Source organism: Rhynchophorus ferrugineus, unplaced genomic scaffold (genome assembly GCF_030347505.1).
Source record: "Rhynchophorus ferrugineus isolate W39M unplaced genomic scaffold, kcgeb_rfMv2 rfM9, whole genome shotgun sequence".
NCBI lineage: Eukaryota > Metazoa > Arthropoda > Insecta > Coleoptera > Curculionidae > Rhynchophorus > Rhynchophorus ferrugineus.
The window spans coordinates 13,037,517-13,063,459 of NW_027472588.1; the positions used below are offsets into that span (position 1 = coordinate 13,037,517).

At 31.6% G+C, this 25,943-nt stretch overlaps 1 protein-coding gene across 47 annotated transcripts in view; it reads left to right on the forward strand.

Annotated features, from left to right (window-relative positions):
* LOC143202289 (basement membrane-specific heparan sulfate proteoglycan core protein) overlaps positions 1 to 25,943 on the forward strand; it is a 698,200-nt gene that overhangs the window by 317,146 nt on the left and 355,111 nt on the right. For 39 of the 47 annotated variants that reach the window (XM_076413660.1, XM_076413659.1, XM_076413679.1 and 36 more), the window contains exons 2-6: positions 21,549 to 21,714; positions 23,362 to 23,561; positions 23,947 to 23,982; positions 24,188 to 24,232; positions 25,232 to 25,279. In XM_076413660.1, the coding sequence (XP_076269775.1) occupies positions 21,549 to 21,714; positions 23,362 to 23,561; positions 23,947 to 23,982; positions 24,188 to 24,232; positions 25,232 to 25,279 (495 nt within the window). The remainder of the gene's footprint in view (positions 1 to 21,548; positions 21,715 to 23,361; positions 23,562 to 23,946; positions 23,983 to 24,187; positions 24,233 to 25,231; positions 25,280 to 25,943) is intronic. The other 8 variants (XM_076413675.1, XM_076413695.1, XM_076413680.1 and 5 more) reach the window with 4 other exon arrangements.

Here is a 25,943-nt window from a genome sequence, read left to right on the forward strand (position 1 = left end):
AAATTCCTTTTTATCCATTTTTTTCGCAATAGTAAAAGTTGTATTGTTGTATAATTCACAAAGTAATGATCCCACAGCTGTCAAATTTATACACGCATCTTTTGAGGCTTAGGGCTAACTAAAAAACATGGATTTAATTCTAACAGCGGCATCTATGTGTCAGGCCGGGGACTTTTCGATTGAACTGTTATATATCTTGACGTGGCATAAATAAAATAACTTGGAATTTAAAGTATTTACTTCTTTTGTTAAGTTTCTTTTGTTATATAATTTCAAATTATATATTTATACCTACATTCTACAATCAATTACTACAACTTTGTCCTGTGCTCTGCCAAATAATACAATAATTAATAAATCGATATTTTTAGAATCTCTTGTTTAATGTAAAAATATTCCTGGAAAAGCGAATTTTTTAGTTTAATATTTAAAATTGGGATAAATAAAATGTATCGCAACTCCACGCCTATATATTTTTGTAGTGTATATACATATATGAAAAGGACTCGTGAAAATTCGCCATTTCCCCAGATTTCCGAAAAAGCGGAATCGTTCCAGCGTGTTGGGATCGTGACTGCTTATTTTTAAACGTATGCCTCACTGGCTTATATTTTTAGTTTTCGAATGAAAATTTTATAGAGTTCCGCCCGAATAAATTATTTAATTTTATTACATGACATGTAATCTTCTTGGATGAAAGCTGTGCAAGACGTGCACGCTCGTTGCCGGGCTATCCACTTTTTCCGCACCGGATGCATACTTTTCCAGTTACTTCGTGAATTTTTTATGCGCGAGGCGGCATGTTGACCTTTATGCGCCGTCGATTTTTTCGGTTTTGACGGTTTTGTTGCTCGGCACTGTTTCAGTCCAACGCTCTGAAACTTTAATTCGTTTTATGATTCGCTTTATTATGCGAAAAAACTTATTTTTGTACAGTTTAAGTGCTGGTTATGTAAAATGTTGACTTATTAATACGCTATTCGGGTTTTCGTTTGTTGTTTATAGCGAGTTATTCTGATTTCAATAATGTTTTGGATTTTTTTCTAATTTCTACTAATACATATTTTAAAAATATACTTTGGAACGTGTTTAATGTTTGTAAAATTTCATAAAAATCAAACAATATCCAAACAAATAAAAAAATGCAATTACAAATATTATATAAATTAATGTTTTTAATTTAAGCCTTCGTCTGCGAAGATATAAACCAGCAATTACAGTGCTGAATCTATACGTAGTTATTTAGAAATTAATGTTATTCATTGTGTACTTCAATCTTCTAACTAAGCCATCACTCTCTAGGAGCTGGAAAACCTCAACATTGATGTGCCGATCCTCTGTTCATGTCTTTGGACAAAGTCTTTGATAACGTTATCGACAGTTTCCGCCTTCAGATCTTTATGCAGATGATCGTTACCGTACCATGGAGTATCAACAATACCTCGCAGTACCGTGTTTCAAATCTTTGTATTATACTTCTATTGCTTTGGCAGGTATAACCCCAGAGTTCAGCACCATATTGGTTTCAAGACTTAGTAAGGCAAAAATATATTATATTGTAACAGGACTGAATATCTACCCAATAACCAGTACATTTTTTGTACTTCAGCTGCAGTTCTTTAAATTTTTACTTAGCATGTGGCTTGCACTTGAGTTTAACACCAAGAGTCCTGCAAAGATATTTAGGTATATTTCCATCTTTTTTATAAACTTTTATTATTTATATATTCCTGTATTTCATATATTCTACCAACATATAGATAGTATTGTGACTACAATCACTATAAATTATAACATACTTACAAAAACCTAGAAAAATGGTAAACCTAAACAAGAATTTTCTGTATGAGAAAATTGATGTCGATAACAGGAAATGTGCCATGACATATAGAAAGTAACTAGGTAATAAGAATTATAGGGAACCAAACAAAAGCCTTCGCAAGTTTCGCTATAGCAGTTCGAACAATGAAATAAAAGAGTTTGAAAAGTTTATTGCAGCACCATCTAGTTAGTGGACGTTGCAAGTAACCTATAAAATTAAATCTCCATTTAATCTATCGTTATAGCATTTGATGCAAATTATATAGATTTTAGTTTTTATCTTATTATGATATAACATACGTTCTAGATATTGATAGAAGCATATGTTGTGAAGAATACACTGTTGCGGCTAGACCGAGATGTTTGTCCGCACCTAGTAGTGTATTTAACAGGCATAGCGCCTTCTGGTATTAACAATTATTCCACCAAAAAAAGAGCTGTTGAATTTTACTAAGAAACCACTTCAAACTTATTCACAGATTCATTATACGGATGTAGAACCGGAAATACTATTTATATGTTAAAGCGTTGAAATATGGGTAGCAAACAAATATTTCATTCTGAATATATTAATTCAATCAATAAAATCATAAAATCAATTAAAGAGACACAGAGAAAAAACAAATCCTAATCTACCTAAGCCCATTAGTTAGACTGTCTCAATGATCGTTGTTATACGAGGTGTAATGTTCTAATTACATGACATCCTAAAACCTGAAATATTACTGCAGCTATCTACTGACGTTGATCGACAATTTGAACAATATATTATTGAAACTAGAGCAGTAACAAATCACCGGTGCAAAGTCATCATCTTCCATGACCGCACTTTGTCACACGTTGCATGAGTTCTTAAACATAATTTATTCAGTTCGAATGGGATGTTCTGACACATCTAGCAGATATAGTACCTTATTTCATTAGCAATTTTTGTATCATAAGAAGATCAGTTGAATATTACTAAGAAATCAACAAAAATTATTTACGGGCTCAATATGCGACCTGTGAAAAAGTTTTGAATTATTTAGAATAGATGTAAAAAAGAGAGAACATGAACCAAGAAGTCGCAACATTATTTATATGTTAAAAATATTTAATTTTTAAGATATTTAACATTAAAAAGCTTGAAACTGAATTATGCTCTAAGATATAGCAAAGAGAAATTATTCTTCTCTGTTTAAGCCTATTAGGTACTGTCTCAATAATCCTCATTAGGTCGTTTTCTCAACAACTACAAAACTTAACCGAATGAAATAAACCGAAAAGAACTATAAATTTATCCTAAGTTCTTGAGAAGGATCGAATACAATCCTTTTTTGAAATTACAATACACAAAATCAATTCAAGAGGTACAGAAGAAAAGCAAATCCTACTCTACCTAAGCCCATTAGTTAGATTGTCTCAATGCTCGTTGTTGTACAAGGTGTAATGTTCTAATTGTGACATCCTAAAATCTGAAATATTACTGGAGCTATCTGCTGACGTTAATCGAACAATTTGAACAACGTATTATTGAAAGTAGAGCAGTAACAAGTCACAGGTGCAAAGTCATCATCTTCCATTAGAACACTTGGTCACAAGTTGCATGAGTTTTAAGCATTCTTTAATCAGTTCGAACGGGATGTTCTGACGCATCCAGCAGATTTAACACCTTATTTCATTAAAAATTTGTATTCACAATATTATCATATTATTTATCATATTTCAGTTGAATATTTAATAAGTATTTAGAGTAGATAAAAAAGAGGGAGAAAAGTGAAGCAGGAAACCGCAACATTATTTATGTGTTAAAAATATTTCATGTTTAAGATATTTAACAAAATGAAAATGCTTAAAACCGAATTAAGCTCTAATAAGTAGCAAAGAAAAAAAAAGACAAATTCTTCCCTATCTAAGCCTATTAGGTAGACTGTCTCAATAATAATCGTCATTAGGTCGTTTTTTTGACAAACAACTACGAAACTTGACCCGAAACAAACCGAAAAAAAAGAACTATAAATCCGTCCTAAGTCCTTTGAGGAGGACCGATTACAATCCTTTCCCCAGCCCCTTCCGTCTCCGCAAGACGCCGCGCGAACCGCAAAAACTCCCGGAGCCGAACAAGAAAACCCACCGACCTCCCTCCGACTCCCCTTACCTATGACCGCCGCCTCCCCACCACGCCGAAACCGCATCGTCCGTATAAAGGGAGGGTTATCATCACGAACACCCTAAATATTCAACGATCACTCCCCGCCACTATGTATGTATGGGACATAGTCCGATCAGACCTCTTCATCTTTCTTATATCAACATCTTCGTGCGTTTTGACACATGGATTTCAAAACATTGTTCCTACGTGGAATGGTAAATAAAGCCGCGTGATTTGTGGGGATTTACTCTCGACAAATATTTTATGATGAAATAAAGTGTACGTGGCAGCGAGGGGCTGACGGGGTGGGGGATGGTGGCGCCCGTAGGTTGTCGAGTGAGTGTGGCGGGAGAGGGAGTAACAGCGGCAGGTCGGAAGTTCGGGACGTTGTTTCGTAGTGTCTGATCTTGTTTATGCGATGGAGGAGGCGGCAAGCGGAGAATGTGGGAAACAAATGGCATTAACGAGAACGTACAAAAAAAATCAGCCGCAAATACGGTCTCTCTCTCTCTCTCTATCTTTTTATTATCCAGGAATAAAGAGGATTCCTTGATATATCGTAATCATTAAAATATGTTTATGGTGTTATTTTATTTCATACACTCATTATATTTTATACGTCTATCAAGTTCATCAATATAAATCAAGCCGGCTTAGTTGGCACAATGGTCAAGGCGACAGAACTGTACTCCTACTGTTGCGATAGTCACGGGTTCGACCCTACTGCAAAATCAAACAAGGGAAACAATCCTATTAATACCCACTAGCCAGGCTGGGTAAGGCCGGATATTTTTAGGAATAATTTCTGAGTTGGCCACACGCCAGTATGTAAGTATGAAATGAAATAAATTTTCAAACAAGTGAGAAATTACAAATATACTTAAAATATAACGGAGATTGGTAATTATTAAAAGAGATACCTGGATTAGATATGGCACTGACAACAGTATAAAGAAAAGGTAACTTAGGACGTACGATTATACCCTAACACTTAGCTTACGCTAAAGTCTGAAGTCGGTGCCGAGCTCAAAAAATACAAAAATAATAATATAATGTTGTGACATATACAAATAATTAAATTATGAACAATCAAAATTAATATAAGTGTTTAGGTTCGGTACCGACTTTAAAGTAGTCAGTTCGTAGTTGTTAAAATAACATTCTAGAGATAAAAATGTTTAGGTAAGCACTAAGCTAAATTTTGTGTATATAGTAGAATAAAAAATACATATAGTAGATAGTTCAAATAAGGCTTTTGTTTATTGTTATTTAGTTATTACAACGATTATTATTAGCGTTGGGAACTATCCACTGAAAATACTAATTACAAGTGCACGGTTCGATTGTTTTGTTCGATACATGATGTCAGACGAAGATGTACGAGCCCTTTCCTGTATAAGTTGTGAGAGAGGAAAGGACGGAGAATTGCTTGGAGCAGTTAATTTTATATGGAGAGATGTTCTTATTCCTTCACGTACTAACTTTAAAAAAGAAAAGGGAAAAATAATTACTGAATACTATTAACATGAAATTAATAATTTCATTTTTAACGAAGTAGAATTACTTTTATATTTGAATGTTCTGTGGATCTGTAAAAAGGAATGGAATTTTTCTATGGAATGGAATAATACCCCAAAAATGTTTTATCGTATTTTATTATGTTAATTGCTATTTTTATATAACATACTATAATAAATATAGACAATACAATAAAACTTAAACAAAACCTAAAAACTAAAGATGTACAATAACCATAAAGACTGAATACAAATTAAACATACACCTAATCATAGAAAAAAAAACTAATTCATGACGCAATTAAAAATGATCGCACAATAACTACTAAAGCTTTTTTAAATAACGTAAATGCTTTATTTATTATTGAACGGAAATATTTTTAACAAAAATCGAAAACTATATATTAAACATAATCTATGTAAGCATAAATTGGATACATTTTTGTCAAGACTGCGGCTAGGACTACAGAGTCAGAACGTTAAAAATCAGTCGAATGAAACTAGTAGAACCAAAAATAGCAACTAAAATTACACGACTGAAACTGTCGATAGTAAATAGTAACAAAATCAGTCGGACCGAAACAAGCGACTGAAAACAGTCGAAAAGTAGTCAATTACTAAGCAGTCGATAGTCGATTTTAATCGATAGTTCCCAATACTAATTATTATGTACATATTTTATTTTAAATGTTTTTTTTTAGGTTCGATTTTTTTGTTAAGAATATTTTATATCTATCAAGAAAACCTATCCAGCAAGCTAGTATATGAATACTCTATAATTTATTTTAAATCGTTTGCAACATACAATTTACGTATAGCTGGTCGTAATTTATATATTAATTGCACCATATTGAAATTCCATAATGATAAATTTGTTTGATTGTGCGTTATACGAGACACACCACAACAATGCTGACACAGATTCAGGTCGTATTTATAGTGTCATATGTCTTGATATAAATCACGTTATGAACTAAAATGTTTGTTTTTTTTTAATTAAAATACCGTTTGGTTTTAAAGTATTTTTTTGCATTGTTTCGAACCAATGAATCGATAAGATTTTGTATGAATATTTCAAATTCTGTGGCGGATTATTATTTTGAATATATAAATTTTGTTCTTTAAGACAAGGGAAGAGTTAAATGGAGCTAAATCTGGCGAATAATCGGGATTTTAAAGTATCGATAACGCATTTAATTGATTTTAGTAACATATGTCTTTATTTCACGAATCTTTCCATCCAGTTTGTCAAAAAGAATAATCAAATAATAATCTGCTTATTGTTTTATGAGTTACGAAGGAAATTGAACGAACAACAACAACATTCATTTTATAATAGCTCGTTTCAAAATGCTCCAAATATTGGAACTTCTGACTGCCAGCTTCTATTATATTTTATGGTTTGTTTGAATTCTGTCCAAGTTGTTGACTTGCTGGCTGGTAATGAGATAATTAGTAAAAATTAACACGATATATGATAGTACGAATAATATTAGTGATATTTACATGCTTGATATTTTTATGCTTTTTTTCTTGTCTGTTTCATCTAGCAACTTGATTTTTTCATGCCTAGTTACGTTTTGTTCTGGAGGGTATCCTGCTGTGTACTGTATATATCTTTATAGCTTCAATATTCCAAACAAGCATTTTTTACATATTCTCTAACCCTATTGGACTTAATATCCCTCAGACCTCGATATAACTGATTTACTTGTTTGATAAACTAATGTTTACTTCCTGAAATAATAGTCTTCATGGTATATTAAAAGTAATTATAGGAGTTAAGTATATTACATTAAGAAATATTCTTAGGAAACTGACAAAACACTTTATTTAGAAAGGAAAAGAGGTTTAATCACAAAAAATATTAATTTATTTTAAAAAACTGATTTATTCAAGGGAAGAAGAAGCGACTTATTGAACGGCGATACAAAGCGACACCAGGGGTCTATTAGATATCAGATATTTTTAATACAGATAGTCTATAATTTGGGCTATGTTACATAATACCTCCCTCCTAATGAAAGGGCCACAGTACATAGTCGTTATTCTGTCCGAATCGCAAATAGTCGTTATAACAATTATTTATGAGCATCGATTGTACCTTCATCCGCCAGTTTACCTTTGAAGGTCTTCGAAATGACGTTGTTTCTACCAAAATTTCTATAATACCCCTTACGGAATGATTTTCCAAATTTTGGTGACTCCAGATACCTATAGTCTATAGTCTAAGCTCGGTTGAGCTACTGAAGTCCGCCTAAATTGCGAGCTTCTGTCCAAATTCCAGTAGACTAAGTTAATTCACAGCAACTCCAGTCCTCCTTTTGTGACCCTATCCCTTGAACTGAGATGCATGTGCTGAGAATCCACGGACTAGAGGTGTTTTCCAAAGCTTAAATATTTTTTTGATTGGAATCGTTGGCTAGGGGTCTTTCAACACCTTCAATCTACATTGATAATCTTACAGCTTCCTTGGCGATACTTCTCCACCATACAACGCTTCAATATTCACCTTTAAAGAGCTTCTGAACAAAAGAATACAAAGTATGAATTCACAAACTGAGACGAAAATTCAGATATTCTCTTATGAAAGATGCAAATTCAAAACTGACGTCGAATTTTTATTTCCACTCCTGACGAATAGATGGTACCCCGCGAACTTATGGAACAACCTGGTATACAAAAAGAGTTTCTTGGTAAATAAGGCCCATTCATAACACACTGCACGTGGTGCCTTTATCTCAGAATAATGGAGATAATAATGACATCACGTCATATCAGTTCAAAGGATTCTGAATACATCATTTACATATTTAATGATGCTTGAATTGGGCACGTGTTCATGGTTTTACAATTTTTGTATTGTCTACACGAGGCCTATATCATTTGGGTTTAGAATTTCCTTAACTATAAATCATTTATCCCGCATAAGAATGTATAATATAGTTTTTTAAAATATTAGTTTACTATTATATCAATTTTTTTTAAATCCAAATTGCTAAAAATTAACTATTGAATAATTTAATCAACTTTACTATTTATTGTCTTTATATTGTTGGATTGTACGATGAAGTGTACTATACTAGTAAATCTCTATTAATGCAATCACAGTTAATTCTTCATTAATTAACTCACTTTAATTCAGTTTCTATGTAATGAACCTATGCTTTATCAGCTATTATAATCTGGTGCCTAGATCCGTCATGTAGTAAGAAATGAAATATTTTTATTTGAAACGATATCTTATAAGGTTCTCGTTAATCACTCTGTAGATGCTACACTTGGCGAGTAGTGTAATTAAGCAAACCATTCAACTTTTTCCTGGTACATTGTAGAGGATTGGATCTCGGAATCTCTCGGATCTCAACTGTATTTCAACCCCGAAAGCTTGAGGATTAAATTTGGCAAATCACGAGATTTTATGGATCGGCACAAAAGCAAATGCACTTATTTGATCTATCTTCTTGTCAGTCTTCTAAATGTCAGTAAATGTTACTAAGCCATTTTCTTCAAGTGTCCTTCAAGTCTTTTGATCGCGTACTATTATATAAAAATTCACTCGCCGACTAAGAAAACAAATTAAAAGTGAAATATAGATTCAGTAAAAAATGAAAATGATTCAGTTTGAATTTTGGTGAATGGTAATTCAATTCTAATAAAAGGTATGTATATAAAATATAACAGGACAATTGAAAAGTCCTCGGCCTACCATAGTAAAACACATTTTCAGGCAAAATTTGTACTTTTTATTCAACATAATTCCCTTCAAGGGTGATACACTGATTATAGCGACCCTTCAACTTTTAGGTACCTTTTTGTAGTACGATTTGTCCTTTGCTTCAAGATAGGCCCCAGTTTCGGCGATCACCTCTTCATTCGACGAAAATTTCCCAGTCAGCATTCGTTTGAGATCTGAGAACAGGAAATAGTCGCTGGGGGCCAGATCTGGAGAATACGCTGGACGGGGAAGGAATTCGAAGCCCAATTCATGGATTCTTGTCATCGTTTTCACTGACTTGTGACACGGTGCATTGTCTTTGTGAAGCAGCATTTTCTTTTTCTTCAAATGCGGTCGTTTTTCGGCGATTTCGTTCTTCAAATGGTCTAATAACGCTATGTAGTAGTAGTTGTTGGTGGTTATTCCATTTTCAAGGTAGTCAATGAAAATTATTACATTAGCATCCCAAAATGCAGAGGCCATAACCTTGCTAGCCGGCTGTTGCGTTTTCTCACGCTGTTGATATCTTTGGAGTGTCTGCTATTTCATTCAATTTCAATTATCTTAATTGAAATTTTATTTAACTTTTTGTTAACTTTTTGTTTATGACTTTTTTTATATGTTTTCGTCAGTAACAACATCTTTTGGCTGTTCACTGCGTTCACCGCTTTCTATGCTTATTTCACTACGTCTAATCTTAGCATACCAATCCTTGATGGTTGATTTTCCTGGGGCAGTGTCCGAAAACTCGGCATCAAGCCAAGTCAGGCCGGGAACTTTTCAGTTGACCTGTTACATTCTGATAAAATTGTCATTCGCTTTAACGCATAATTGACAGTAGTAGTTTATGTTTAAATCTTACGAGTTCTTTCTTGAATTTAAGATCTCGATCAATTACCAGTTTGAGGTATATTCGGAATTCAAGTTTAATTTTGTTATTTCTTCACTACAAAAAATTATTAGCTATCTATAAAGCCAGTTTTACCACGGATTTATCTGTTATAATTAGATTTTCAGATTATAGATTAGATCATTTATAATGAAAGTGTTACTTTTTTCTTTTCATTTTTACTTTTGATATTAAAATCACATTTATGTTAAATTTAACTTAAGGACAATTGCGAATTATACAAATATGTAAGAGTATTATTACTTTTATTAATTTTCTAAGATATAAATAGAATTTTAATGGTAGAATTATATATACTAGGAAACGTGACGGATCAATTTCCGTTTCAATAAAACGACTTGGAAAGTAATCTTGATTAAAGGGTAACTGTAAAAAGCCATAAAGCTACAAGAGAATTTGATACACTGCAAGTAGTAAAGTGACTAATAGTAAATTGGCAACGGTTATATTTACCATCACGTATTTAGAACAAAACTAAGAATTTTGACATGATTACAACGATAACATAAATATTTTGGCATAGGAATTGTAAATACAATATGTATGCGACAAAGTTTCAAACAAGCATTAAAGTAATGAAATGTTTTAGCAAAATCCGTACAAAAATATACTATAATTCAAGGAATTTGACGGTTTCATATAGTAAGCTGGTTCATTTTCGTCTATAGGCGTATGTTAGATTAGTGATACATTGTATCTTTGTTATGTTAAGCTTGTTAATAACTCAACAAGTGAAAGGGATGTTGGTTGATGGATAGGTTTGACTTAATTTAGTTACTAATCGTTATAATATTGCAAATTGTTATTATGGTACAGAATTGAGCCGGTAGAATATTAAAGAAAATGAAGTACAAAAGATTATCAGTATAGCACTTGGCAAGAAAACTAGTAAGTGCAGGCTCATACTGTCTAAAGTGTATCTAATGGTACGTCTAAAGAGTATCTAATGGTAACAACATGACAAGTGTACTGAAAAAAATTTATAATGATAATTTTAATTATTTGACAAGGATATCAAAAGATTAATTTTACATAGCAGATAGTAAATAACACAAAAAAAAGAAGAAAGAACTAAATATGTATTCGCCAAATCAGTAATTTTGGTATATTGAATGAATTTTGATATGTTTTGGTATGTGTTGTTGATTTTGTATGTTTGGTATGTGTTTTTGGTATTTTGATTGTTTAATTTATTTATTATTTTGTGACTAGTCGTTACTGATTAACCTACAATTGGTCTTTACGAAAACTTAAAAATCGGGGTACTTTAATCCATATCTACGAGGTTCAATTGACCCTATCTTAGCCTCTAGTGTAATAATGTTTATGCATAAACACTGCTCTTTTTCTATTAAATTCACCCCATTACATTACACTACACCTGACCAAATGGTTTGATTCTTTTGAGTCATTAACACTGCTCTTTTTCTATTAAATTCACCTCATTACATTACACTACACCTGACCAAATGGTTTGATTCTTTTGAGTCATTAACACTGCTATTTTTCTATTAAATTCACATCATTACATTACACTACACCTGACCAAATGTTTTGATTCTTTTGAGTCATTAACACTGCTATTTTTCTATTAAATTCACCTCATTACATTACACTACACCAGGCCAAATGGTTTGATTCTTTTGAGTCATTAACACTGCTGTTTTTCTATTAAATTCACCTCATTATATTACACTACACCAGACCAAATGGTTTGATTCTTTTGAGTCTGTGTTCTGTTCTGGTATTATCCAAGTATGTATTACTTCCATATTGACATGAAAATAGTCTGTCCTCATGTCTCCTTACAATTCTCCTGTTTTCCTGAATAATGGTCGGTATCTGAAGGTGTCAGTGTAAATAATCAGTCCTGTAGTATCTGATTGATTTTCTTCCAATTTACGAATATTCTTCCAATGCCAATTCTTTAACTCTAACTGTTCTTTCTTTTTCTTATTTTACATGCAAAATCGAATTATTTGAATTATATTAGTTATAATATTAGCTTATTGTAATCTGATCTTGATGGGATTGTTTGAAGGCTTTTATTTAATTAACATTTTCCTCTATTTTTTTTTGAGATCATATGATTTCTCACTACTCTTAGAAGCTCCTCTGTATCATTGGAATTCATGTTATATATACTTGTAATACTTGTAAAACTTTGACAAGGAATAACCATCCAGTAACCAGGCTAGGTAAGATCGGATGTCTTCTGGTAGGCTTAATGCCGAATACTGGTTTGAAGCCCATGTTAAACTGTAGGCTCAGTCCAGATAGACCCTCGTTGGTAAAAAGATGATTTTCAAATAATTAAAAAATAAATAAAAATATATCTGATTTTTCATATATTTATTTGAGCTAAGCTGAAACGCACAATAACCTTATATTAAATATAATCTCATTTTTTGATTTATTTATCTGATATAACTTTTATGAGGTGTAAAAATTGTAAATATTTATAAGAAAACATTTCCTTCGGACAAAAGAATTATTAATTAGAATATTGCTTCGTAGCATAAAAAAAATTATAAAAAAAAATCTATTTATTTTTCTTAGTTAATTATAATGCGATGAAGCGTCCGATTCACCACATCTTTCTGATAAATTACGCGATTTTCAACCGTCAACAACTAACAAATAGTGGCGAAAACGAGCGAGGGCAATATGGCGGAAAGCCGGACCGTCATAACTCACAATTTGCCGCGGAAGCTTCATTGATAGGCATCAAAATTAGGCGTCGCGATGAGGGAGAAGGCGCCCGACCCTTTGGCTGATGTCGTGGTGCAAACTTACCCGAGAATGGTGGGCACGTGCCCCGACTGCCTATGAAGCCGTTTGAGGACGCGTCGTTCCTGCAAATACTCTAAGTGGCTGACAGTGGCGTATCGGGATCGTTCCGTGTGATTAATCGACGATCAGCGAGAGGATGATGTTACTTTATGTCATAATTTTCCTGTTTAGGGGACCGTTTAACGAGATTCCCCCTTCGTTACCTCTCGCAAGTCATAAAAATGTATTAAGTGGTGCTTTAACAAGTATAAATATCAATTAGTGATGAATTTTTGGGAATATATCGAGTTGCAAGTCGATATGGAAATCTTCACTAATTTTAGAAGATCTTTTTGTTTTATCACGGTGTATCCTTATAAAATGAGGGAATAGGTGTGTCGGAAGTGAATAGAACAGAGATCCGCGGTGATTGCCTCTTTTCGAGACCACTTATCCAGGAAACATTTTTCGTATGAACTCGTTAATAGTAGATCCTTTCTATTGAAGCAACGCCATTAAGATTCTATCACCCTCTATCTTTTTACAACATGTTTTTAAAAAATGAATACATTATAATGTATTATAATATAAACAATACTTTTCAGGAGTAAACTATCAGTGTGTCGGTTTGTTTGTAGTCAGGGCGACAGGACGGTCCTCCTAATGTTGCGATAGTCGCTGGTTTGAATCTTGTTGGGGCATGATTATAAAGTTGTGTTTATGATTGTCCGTTAGGCAATGATCCAAAATCCCACAAGGAAAATCACCCCAATCACGCCAGTTAAGCCATTTCTTTTGGGATGGTCTCAAGGAAACTCAAAAATATTTTTTTTAACTGTTATTGCATAAAAAAGGTACGTACCGAACGAGCAACATACCCGTCCTAAGCCAGAACTATATTTTCCGTTTAAATATGATTAATATCATGTTATATATTTCATAAATAATCAAGCAGATATACCATTTGTAGTTTTAAAGTAAACCACTATTTCATTATGAATTATATGATTGGAATATATCGATTATGTCCAAATATATCATATACCGATTATGATGACATGAGAACATATGCAGATTGGTTATCAGGTTAGGTATGAAGTGAAATGATCTGGTTTTAAACGTTGGTTTACCATCAATATATAACACGTTTAATAATCGAAATATTCGAAATACAACTATTTTGCCCAATACTAATTTTCGGTCATATTAATTACACTACTCCCTTCATCTGGCCTAGTTAATTAATGCCGATTTAATCTCTAACTATACGGTATATACAGAAAACCCATATTTTATAATTTCATCTAGTACCCCAAAGAAATGCAAATCTTAAAATGGAACATCGTCTGAGAATATAGAACACGAACTCGGCCATATAATCTCCTTTTACTTCTTCAGCCTTATTCAGCACCTTATTCGCGTATCAATCCAATATTCTGCTCTGTTTTCTTCTTTTTCGTCCACTTACCAATTTTTAATTTGTCTTACCATAATATTATTCACTTTATTTATTCATTATTCACCCATTTGCCTTTAGTGATTTTTCAACAAAAAAAAAACTAAAAAACAGAAGCCTAACATAGTGACATTCTTTAGGAATGTTTATATAGCTATTAGGATACTTCGTCAACGTCTATGATATTTAATTAATATTGAATAAAATTATAATACTGTAATATTACATTGTAACTGTGTTTATACAAGGCGATTTCTATGTTCAGCGGGAACCGTAGAAAGTTTGTCTTTAACAGGCTTTATTTATTCCTAGAGATGCATTTGGATTAGTTCTCTTTTTCTTACATAACCTAATACTAAATTGTAACGTTTATTTCGTATTTTAAATATAAATAGAATAGATCTGAAAGGTACTGAAGATTGTTTAATTTAACTCAAGCTTAGGATTATAGGCGGCATAAACTCAAGATGATATTACATATTTTACAACATTTTTCTCGGAAAGATTTTATGGCGCACGCCACTGTTAACTACATTTATTTAAGGAATCGTAAGAAATCCCTCGGTTAAGTAATACCTCACAAAATGGTCTTTTCGATTCCCATCGCTTGCATTCATTCTTTACCTTATTCTCATTTAACGTCATTTAATTAGCGAGGACACCTCCTTCATTTATATTAGATCAGATCCGAGGTACCGTGTTTTACAAACATATTTCAACTTATGCTATTGCATTAAAGTATAACGTAATGTAGCTCCGCTTTGAAAAAAAAACTTTTTTTTTTGTTAAAAGCTTTTTGGGACCCAAAAAAAGAACGACGTTTTATTTTTAAATTTTGTCCAGATTAAACGTGTAACACCACGTGTTTGCTTTTAATTAATAGGAATATATAGGGAATTATATTTAGAATCCGCTTTATACGGGATCACCGATAACTTTTAAGAAACGCTGACTTTCTTTTCTTTAATGTTATATATAATCTAAATAAATTGCACGACTTTCACTTTAGAAAGGTTCGACAAAAACTTTCTCCCAGGACTCGGCGGGACACTGTTCTTAATATTGTATCGAAACCTTTAAAATATATATTAAACTATTTAGGCTTATATTTTAATTTTAAAGGATTTGATGATGTGAAAAGTCTGTACAAATATATTTTATTCAAAGTATTCTCTATCGATAATAGCTGCTACTTTTTATCTTCTATCAGCCAGTTTACAGATTGAAAGGTTTCTTGCGAAATTATTTACGAATCGTACCATTGTTGTGGTATTTTCATAGGAAAAGAGGCGCTGTTCAGACAGGTTACGACTCAAAAGTTGGACGAAGCAATTATCAGAATGAGCAAGGTCTGGAGAATACAGCAGGTGGGGTAGCACTTCCATTTTGAATGTTTCCAAGTATGTTTTTACCGATTTGCAACATGTAGTCGAGCGTTGTCATCCCAACGAAAGCGTTGGTGTGTCTTGCTCGTATTTCGGCCGTTATTCATTTTATTATTTATTTTATTTTGTTATTCGTTTTTATTTCGTGATGTCAGACGAAGATGTACGTATCCTTTCCTGTATAAATTGTGAGAGAGGAAATGACGGAGATAATTGCTTGGGGCAGTTAATTTTATATGTGGTTATATTTTCCAACGGTAGTATAAGCGAGACGGAGATGTACAAATTCCTTTACGAACTAACTTTAAAAAAGGGAAGGAAACACATAATTACTGAATACTATGATAATAATTATACATAACATGCAATTTTTAATTTAATTTTAAACCAAGTAGGATTACTTTTATATTTGAATATTCTGTAGATCTGTAAAAAGGAATGGATTTATTCTATTGAATAGAATAATACTCCACAAATGTTTTATTGTATTTTAATGTGTTAATTGCTATTTTTAAATAATATACTATAATAAATATAGACAGTAAAATAGAGGTTAAACAAAACTTAAAAACTAAAGATGTATAATAACCATAAATACTATATAAAAATTAAACACATACCTAATCATAGAAAAAAAAACTAATCCATGATATAATTAAAATGATCTGAATGAAATGATATAAATGCTTTATTTATTATTGAATCGAGAGTGATCGAAATAATACTTATTATTAACGTAATAACTTATATAAAAACAGTGAAAATATTTTACTATCTATCAATCCCAATTTTAATATTTTCACCCTATTACAAATTGAGTACATTTTTGTCAAGGTCGCGTCTAGCACGACAGAGCCAGAAATTTAAAATCAGTCGAATGGAACAAGTAGGACCATAAATAGTAACTAAAAGTACGACTGAAACAGTTGATAGTAAATAGTAACAAAATCAGTCGGACCGAAAATAGCGACTGAAAACAGTCGATTGAAACAGTCTCTGGTAAAAAGTAATAAAATCAGTCGAACCAAAAATACCGACAGAAACAGTCGATACTAAACAGTCGATAGTCAATTTTAGTCAACAGTTCCCAACACTAGCTATAAGCCTAACGATAACGTATACTCATTGAGAAACTATAATTAATTACGTTATAAAGAATAATAAGATTTGATGTTAAAAAATTTTATGTGTTGTTCGAAAATGTGTAAAGGTGATTTTTTTTTGTAATTCTAATATAACAACTAAAAGTGATTTTAGACCTCGTAACTAAATAAAAATACAAATGTATACACAAATTAACAGTTGTTAATGATGAAATAACCAACGAAAGTTTTACAATATCGGACCGTAAATATAAATGTTTATATGGTAGTCGCTAAATAATAAATAATAATTGAAGTGACTGTCGCTTAACGTCACCATTTCATCACGACACTTATTCTTGACATCCGCTGCCAATTAGAATAGAATTACGGCCGCTAACTTAACAATTACCGGTTAGGGCGGCTAATCACAGAGCGGATCTTGCGATGTGTAAGATATGGCGTGAATGTACATGAATAAATTTGCAACATTACGGTGTAGTAGTAGGCAAACTGGTGGTAAATATTTATAGGGACATTTTCAAGAAGATTTTTATTATTATTTTTCTTTCGACTTGTGAATAGATATAAAATTACTTATTAATTTTTTAAAATTATTACTTTTATTAGTCCAAAAATCGGTTCAGTTGACAAAAATGTTCAGTACGTATTTCTTAGGACTCTAATATATACATGACATGTAGAAAATCACATCATTAAGTGATCGCCTATGTAAGACATTATCTTAATTAGTTAGTACTATTCTAAATGTTATTCTAACATCTCTATATGTCCTATAAGTAGCTCGGATGCTGTTAAATGTTTTAGTACATGAATTTTACTATCACGTCACAAATTTAGCCGAGTAGGGGGCACATTGGGGCACACTGAAGCTCTTTTAAAGTACTTAACACAAACATTCTGAATTACTCTCGTTATAGCTACTAAAGTGATATCGCGTTGTATCACTTCATTATATACATTGTACGGAGCGTGGCAATGACTTAAGAAAGAACTTAAGAAATTTTAACTTTAGAAATATACTTAAGTGTTGATTCGTATAGCAATACGCAATAATAATGATATAGTAATTAATATAATGATAATTTGGATTTACATCCGATAAGTCTTGATATAGTTTAAGTTCAAATTGTTTTTGTTTAGCAAATATATGCTTCTTTCAGGTTAGGCGTCAGTCCAGATGTATACGAAGTTATTTAGATTTCTTCACTTGAGGAAGTTGACAATTATTGATATTCACTGGCGAGCATGTGCTTCTACTCAGTGTGAATGTTACATGGGTACATTTGTTTCATTTGCTTTAATACGCCATGTCTTCAACCACAGTTGTACCAAGATGTGCTCGGTGGTTCTTTGATTCTGTTATTAGAACTTCATGAGATTCTAAAATGACTGTGTCGTCTACCAGATATACGATATATAGTATCACACCCAGTACACCGCCTTGTGGAACTCTTGAATATATTGAATGTAATTCAGTAAGTTCATCTTCTTGCTTTTGATATATAAAATATTGATTATTTAATAATTTTGGAAGTTAATATTTTTAGTAGGTGGTTTAAATAAATTGTATTTCTCGCTATAGAATTCCAATCATTTTACATTAGATGGAGTGATAAAGCTGACTTTTAATACTAAAGTTAAATATTTCGTAATTTTGTGTATGGTTGAATCAGTTTTGTTTAAGCAATCACAGAACATGTTCAAGATTGACAGCAAGCAAAGAGAAGAAGTGTTATATTTAATCAAAATTTGTTTAAAAGTAAAGACGCTAACCAACTGACCGAAATTGATATGAAATATGAAAAGTTTTATAATTCTGATACCGCACCAGTCAACTAAGCATTGTTTTTATACTAAAACCGTCGAAGTTGCATCAGGCTCAGGATGGCGAATTTTGGAAAAGGTTGATAAAATCATGGAAAAGACTACTATGCGACTTCGATCATAAAAACACTGTTTCTATTACACAAAAGTTAAATATTGAATAAAAACTGTTTGGAACCATTTTAAGATAGCTGGATACAAAAATAATCTGGATGTATAGGAGGCATATGACTTAAACTGGAGAAACATCATGGGCTCATTTCTGAAGCCAATGCCACAATAGTGGCGATGGCGAAAAGTACTATAATTTTTTTTCATTTCTATAATTTCGATATATTGGATGTAAAAATGAGTTTCTTACATTCAAGAATAGAAGGCGTAAAGCTAGGCAAAACACATGTTTTGTATTAACTCCCATACAAATTACAAAATACTATCTCGTATGTATCTAAAATTCAATATACAAAATAATTTCCAGTCGTGTATTTGAAATATAAAATAAAATTAACACTATTTTAACTATTTGTATTTAAAATACAAAATACAAATAATAAAATACAGGCAGGCCTTAGGTTATGGAAATCGGATTGAACTAAGCCACCTCAGCTGGCGGCTTTGATGTTAAAAAGAAAACATAGTCATGTTTGTAAACAGTGTATGAAGATACATTTAAGTCGATACGCTTGAATGTAACATTGATAAACCGGCGTCTTGCCAGTAAAAATTGGATCAACTGATTTTCAAACACTATAATTTCCAATCACATCTTGAAAACTCCAAATGAAAATGTTTGAATGGAAAACCCTATCATACTCGCCTTAGCTAACAGGTATTGCCCTTTGTGACTGCCACTCAGCCCATCAATTGATTGAGTAGCGCTTCACTTTTGATGACGAAGTCTAATATCTCGGAATACAGACAAAATTGATATGAATCTTGCTTGACATAAGATGTTATAAGTCGTAACCAGCGATTGAAGTAACCAGGATTGATGTGAAGAATGCTGCAGTGAAACTAATGCTCATATTGTTCCAGATTATTTCCAGATATTCGTGCCTATAATATATTACAACCTCAAAACATTTTACACATTGTTAAAAATATATTCTGAATTAATTGTTCTTCGCCAGAGCATTTAACCAGCAAATTACCGAGACTGCGGTCACCATAACGCAACTACACCGTACTTTTTATGATAAAAACTATAACTTAGGCATGCCGTTTGATTAAAAATTAAAAATAATTTGCTGGCTGTTATTTAACAGATAAACAATAATGGTAATAATAAAAATATTTTATGAACTTTTGGCCAGAACTCATTCGTTTGTTCACATGTTTTATTAATATAACTAATTTATGTACTGGTGTAGCATACAAATATATCTTACATTAATGGAAGTTAATTTTGGAATTATTTTTTATTTATTTCGCTAGTTTGTATTTCTAAAACAATCGACAAACGATCAAGTTCCTAGAATACCAGATATGGAACGTTCTTTGGACAAAAAACAAAAATACTCTGCTGTTTTTCTATATGTAGCATAATCATTTAACAAAATTTGACACGAATGATATATATATATATATATATATATACTAGCGACCCGCCCCGGCTTCGCACGGGTGCAATGCTGATACTAAATTAAATACACTACAGAAAAAATATGAACGTTGTATATAAAAACATAGCGGCCCGCTCCGACTTTGCACGGGCATAAAATATATATGCCTATGTCACTCAATGAAAACATGATTAAAATCGATCCAGTATTTTTGGTTCATTCATTACTGCCCTTGGCCTGCACGCATTAAATTTGGAGTAAAACAATTCCTCTTCCCCTATACTTACTATGAAGATTTCCTGCTATCTTTGGAATATCTAAATTCATACAATTTTTATTACATTACACATTTTTAAACGCAAATTTTAAATTTGTAATATCTCCGAAGATATGTGTTTAATTTACATGCTGTAAGGAACCATATTGAACTATATTAATTGCACACTGTATTTAAGGTACTTAATTCGATAAGGATTAATGCCGTATTGCTTAAAATAGCTTCGTAAATAAGCCATTTTCTCACGTAAAAAGTAAACAATAAAAATGGTTAATGTGGGTTATCCCTAAAAGATAAACATATACCATCGCGGACTTTTTTGTAGACCTTTTTATGGTGTACAATACTGTAGTACATTAATTTGATCTATCTCGTAGGGTTAGGCAGCGTTTTTGCTAATTGCTAAATAAGCCTAAAAAAATAGGTTAATTTACGACATCACGTTAGAAACCTCTAAAATTAGCAATGTTGCCTTAGTATATTATGCACGTATTATACATATAAACCTTCCTCTTGAATCACTCTATCTATTGAAAAAACCGCATCAAAATCCGTTGCGTAGTTTTAAAGATTTAAGCGCACATAGGGATATAGGGACAGAAAAGGCGACTTTGTTTTATACTATGTAGTGATATATATATATATATATATATATATATATATATATATATATATATATATATATAATATTGCAAGTAAATTCGAAATGTTAATACAAAATAGTACTTTAATACATTTTTATTTATATAGATCAATAGGATAACAATAATTTGGAATAAGAATAAACTGTGTTTCCAAAAATTTTAATATATGCTTAGTAATACAACAGATGTGTTTTAAATAATTATTAAAATATCAGCTTAAAGTTGTTTTGTTTTGGAACAATCAATAATTCAAACCTTTCCTCCAGCGCAAATACATCAATAATATATAGACTGATATTTTGGATATTGTTCAATTCTTTCCGGATATATAAGTTATTTTTTACTTATAGCGTAATTATTTTTCGTAACACAAACAATATATTGACAAGTTAATTTATTGACTGTTTTGTTTTTTTTTCTTGCAGGAGGACTCAGATTTGGTGTTCGACAATTTAGAATCAAATTCAAGAAATTACAATAATAGGATAGCAAGGGAGTCCAGTAATGTTTTCGAATCTAGTCTTCAAGAGGAAAGTGATGATGATGACCATTGGCTGTTTGGCACTGTGAATAGGATAAAACGTAGTATAGGTAAGATTAGTATATTTTTTAATATTCATCTCTAACTTTCTTTTATATAATATATATATCAGTTATGACAATTAATGACAAAAATATAAATTCAATTAGATCTATAGTCCGTTCAATAAAACAGTGAGCTCACGCCATCTATATTGATGACGTCAAAACGTGGCAATGTTGTCGCCTCAGCGTCGATTTTTAGTTCATTTTGGTACTGACGTAACAAAATTCTAATCTAAATAAAATAGCGAAAGAAAAATGTTATCAAATATAATTTATTTTAACATTCTAGTACATCTAATGCATATATTATAGAGTTAAGAGTTAAATTACCATTAATTATACAGTTATAAAGTTTGTAAGTTAGGATTGGGTTTTATTATATTTTCATTGAGCTCTTTTCCATATCACCTGTAAGGCAGTATCCACCTAATTCTTGTTTCCTTCGTACAGAGTTTCTTTGTACAGTCATTTTGATATCACCGTATTTCTTCTTTGTTTGTAATGATAATAACTGTATACATCTCATCACTCTGTCTTGGAAATTGTCAACATTGAATAATTATCCTAAATTCAGAAAGTTTCGTTCAAGTAAATAACTAAGCTGTTAAATTCCAATCTATCTAACATTTGTTCACGATTCCATTATTTGTCAGTTTTTTCTTCAATGTGTCTGAGTTCATCCAAACTGAAGGTGTTATTGACCATCGCTGTTTCCAGCATGACAAAACAACATATCTGTAAAACCTAATTAATTGTTATTCGAATGTTTACCTTTTTCCATCAACTTGTTTTCTTAACACTATTGCACGAATGCCGCAATGTTCCTGTCTCATATATTCGTGTCTCATCTAAAGATATAAATTAAAATAATAAATCTTCTTCCATTTTATTGTATGCTTTTAAAAACTTGATATTTTACATCCGTCAAAATGTTGCATATCTCCAAATTTTCGATGGAGACTTTTCAGACTAACAGTTTCCTATGAAAAAATTGTATTTTGTTATATTTATATTGAAAAAAACTACTCACTGTTATTTTACATTTCATGTATCTCTGATAGAGTTAACATAAAGCTGATCTTGATTCGTCGTCACCCGCTTCGTATGAAGATGGTTCCTTTTCGTTGCACCTGAGATTATATTTTTCATTTCTTGAGATATATCTGCGATCGTGTCCATACTAATATTCAGTTCACAAGCAGCACTTACAACACAACAACAACTTAATATTTCACAGTTAAATTGTTTACTTCTTTAACGAATCTTACTGGCAAGAGAGGACCTCCATTATCTCATTCCTGTTCGAAGAAACTCACTCAACTTGTTCTGTGTGGGCTCAGCATTTTTAATCAGAGTAATGATAAGCAGCGTTTAAAAATTTATCCAAATAAGCAAAGCGTTAGAACAAAGCTTGTCGGTTTCTAACGTGTAGTTATTGAATAACATTTTGAGGAATTTTGAAGGCGTTTGACAACCGGGCGACTTTTGCAGTTTGGTTCAGTTACATGTTGGAACTTATCAGACAGCATTGTGTCTCTTTTTATCTAAACGCGACAGACAACCCATTAAACATCTTGATGACGCTAGTTTACTGTTATTTTAAAATGTTTATAGGTACCTTTTATATTACTATTTTAATGTTGTAATTTTCAGGTGGTATGTTTTCCAAAAATGTGGACCACCACCAGAAGCAGGGCTCGACAAAGAAAAAGGTTCATAACAAATCAAAGTTACAAAAACCAACCAACATTGATCTGGAGGACCAACACAACCATCATCCCAAAGCCAAAGTTCACAAATCGATAAGCAAGACCAGTAAACCAAGTCTAGTACGACCTAACCGTCAAGCACCCGTAAGTATGGAGAATATTACACAATATTAAGAGTTACATGAAAATTTATATCTCTGTTTTTTAATTTAAGCCAGATGCTGTACTGGTAGTGAATTGTATATAAGTTTTATTGTCTTTTATGTTTGTTTACGTTTTGTAACCTATTGTATTTTCATTAGCTTTCCGGGAATTTAGTATATATAATCTAGTTTCTTTTATATCACTCTAACTTGGTGTATGATAATTATAAGGGTTTATTCTTCTTACAATTAATTAGGAGTAGTATATTATTTTTAACCAAAATCTTATAGTATTAGTATTTATTTAATTAAGCTTTATATCACCTTTTTAACTTTAATCTTTGTTCTGTACTACACTAAACTCCTTTTCTATTTCTCTCACATAGCAGCAACAATTGGGACAAGAGGAAGATGATTATATCGTAAGTAATATAAGCACAAAACTTGCACATTCTCATTAATTAAGCATAAGCATTATCCCCGATTATTCAGTGTTTGACTAAATATTCGTATACACTAGTGTAGCTATAAACATATAAAATGTACCTTACCAATGTTTTGATAATCATTTATATTTTATCATTAATATCGATACAACTTGAGTTAATTGTTATGTGAAATTTATAGGGACAGTATGAAGATTATGACGATGACCATTTATATGATGTCACTGTAAGTCGCTGTATATTTTTAATTCCTAATTCTAACGTCTAAGATTATCTGGGAAAGTGTTAAGTATATCGAGAATATATAACGAATATTTTATAGATTTTAAGGTTTTGTTTTTACTATTACTAAAATGAAGTGTAAAGTTATGAGGATTTATAGTTTTGGAATAATAATCTTCAGAAGAACGACAATCAGAAATTCTATTTAAAATTTTTGAAGATCTGCCATTTTAGTGTTAATTTAAACAAGAGCTTATTTATAATATATTTTGTAGTATAATCACTTCTCATCCCTTGAAAACCTATGGGTGTTATTGAACTACCAAACTTCCTTTCCAAAGAAAACGACCAAAATAGGTCTGAGGAGGTAGATCTAGCCGATGTGCTTATAATTATAACCAGATTATCTTTGTTTATAGTACCTTTCTCTACCAGTTCTCTTCGAATTACAATATTTGAACTGCAAATTCAGGCTATCGAGCGTATTCTACATTTTTTTCTTATCTCAATTTCCTATAGTTCGCTGCTGTTATTAACTGATTTGTATGTTGAGCCTTTGAAGAACATTCTTCATGAAATAGTTGACAAATAGAATATTGGTAATAGACACCTAACTTGGAATTTTAAACTCTAATGATATTTACTTAGAGCAAGTGCAGATGTTTCGGTACTTGAGAAATACAGATTCAAGATTAAGTATTTTTCTGTGTCACTCTGAGACTTGGACACTGATATCTGAAGCTCTCAGATATTCAAAATTCCATTCAAAAATCAAACATAATAACAAAAAATAAGATAACAGAATAGAATGCCATTGTTCATATAATTCAGATGTTAACCTAAGATTAATTAACACAAGATTTAAATTAATTAGGTAATTAGCTCCAATTATTTATTATTATATTTCGACTTACTTCACTCTTTCCTGGTTTATTTTCTTAATATTTCTAAATCAAAATCGAGTATAAAATATAGACTGAATATTCGAAACTTCTTTGTATAGGCGGACGATCGCAACGGTTTTGGCGATTTGGTAACAGGAGGACACCCAGTAAGTCGCTTACATAAAAACCATAATTGCACTATTATGGGGGCAATTGCACTATATGTTCTAAACTGTATGCATAATTTATTGAAAGTAATCACTAATTTTTAATAATAAGGAGATATTAAGTAAATACTATTTGAAACTCGATATAAATATGTTATAACAGGGGAATAACAAACGATAAATAGATAATATACACGTTTGAGTGCTTATATTTCATACTAATCTATATCGAATAAGATGTATGTTTAATTGCATGGGGAATCATCATGGATCAGTATTTCGAAACCATATTGGGCTCAGTTTATCCGGTTCTCAAAAAATATTTAAACATTTGCTTTAATTAATTAATTAATTTGTGTCTTAGCCGGTGGTGGTGTAAAATAGATGGTGTAATTTCTGTATATAGTTTTATTTACTTAGAACCATGGCATTAATTAAAAACAATTATAACATGACTAGTATTAGGACCAAGAGTAGTTCTCGCTATTTTCTAATTTCTAGACAGGAATATGGCTAATGTTCAACTTGCAAGAATTGATAAATACTCACTTAACATATGGGCTGAAAAATCCCGGGTGTAACAAAGAAAACGCGTTTTTTTTAATTAGCTATGTTTATCAACGTAATTTCCATCAAGGTCCACACTATCAGTTTAGCGTCATTC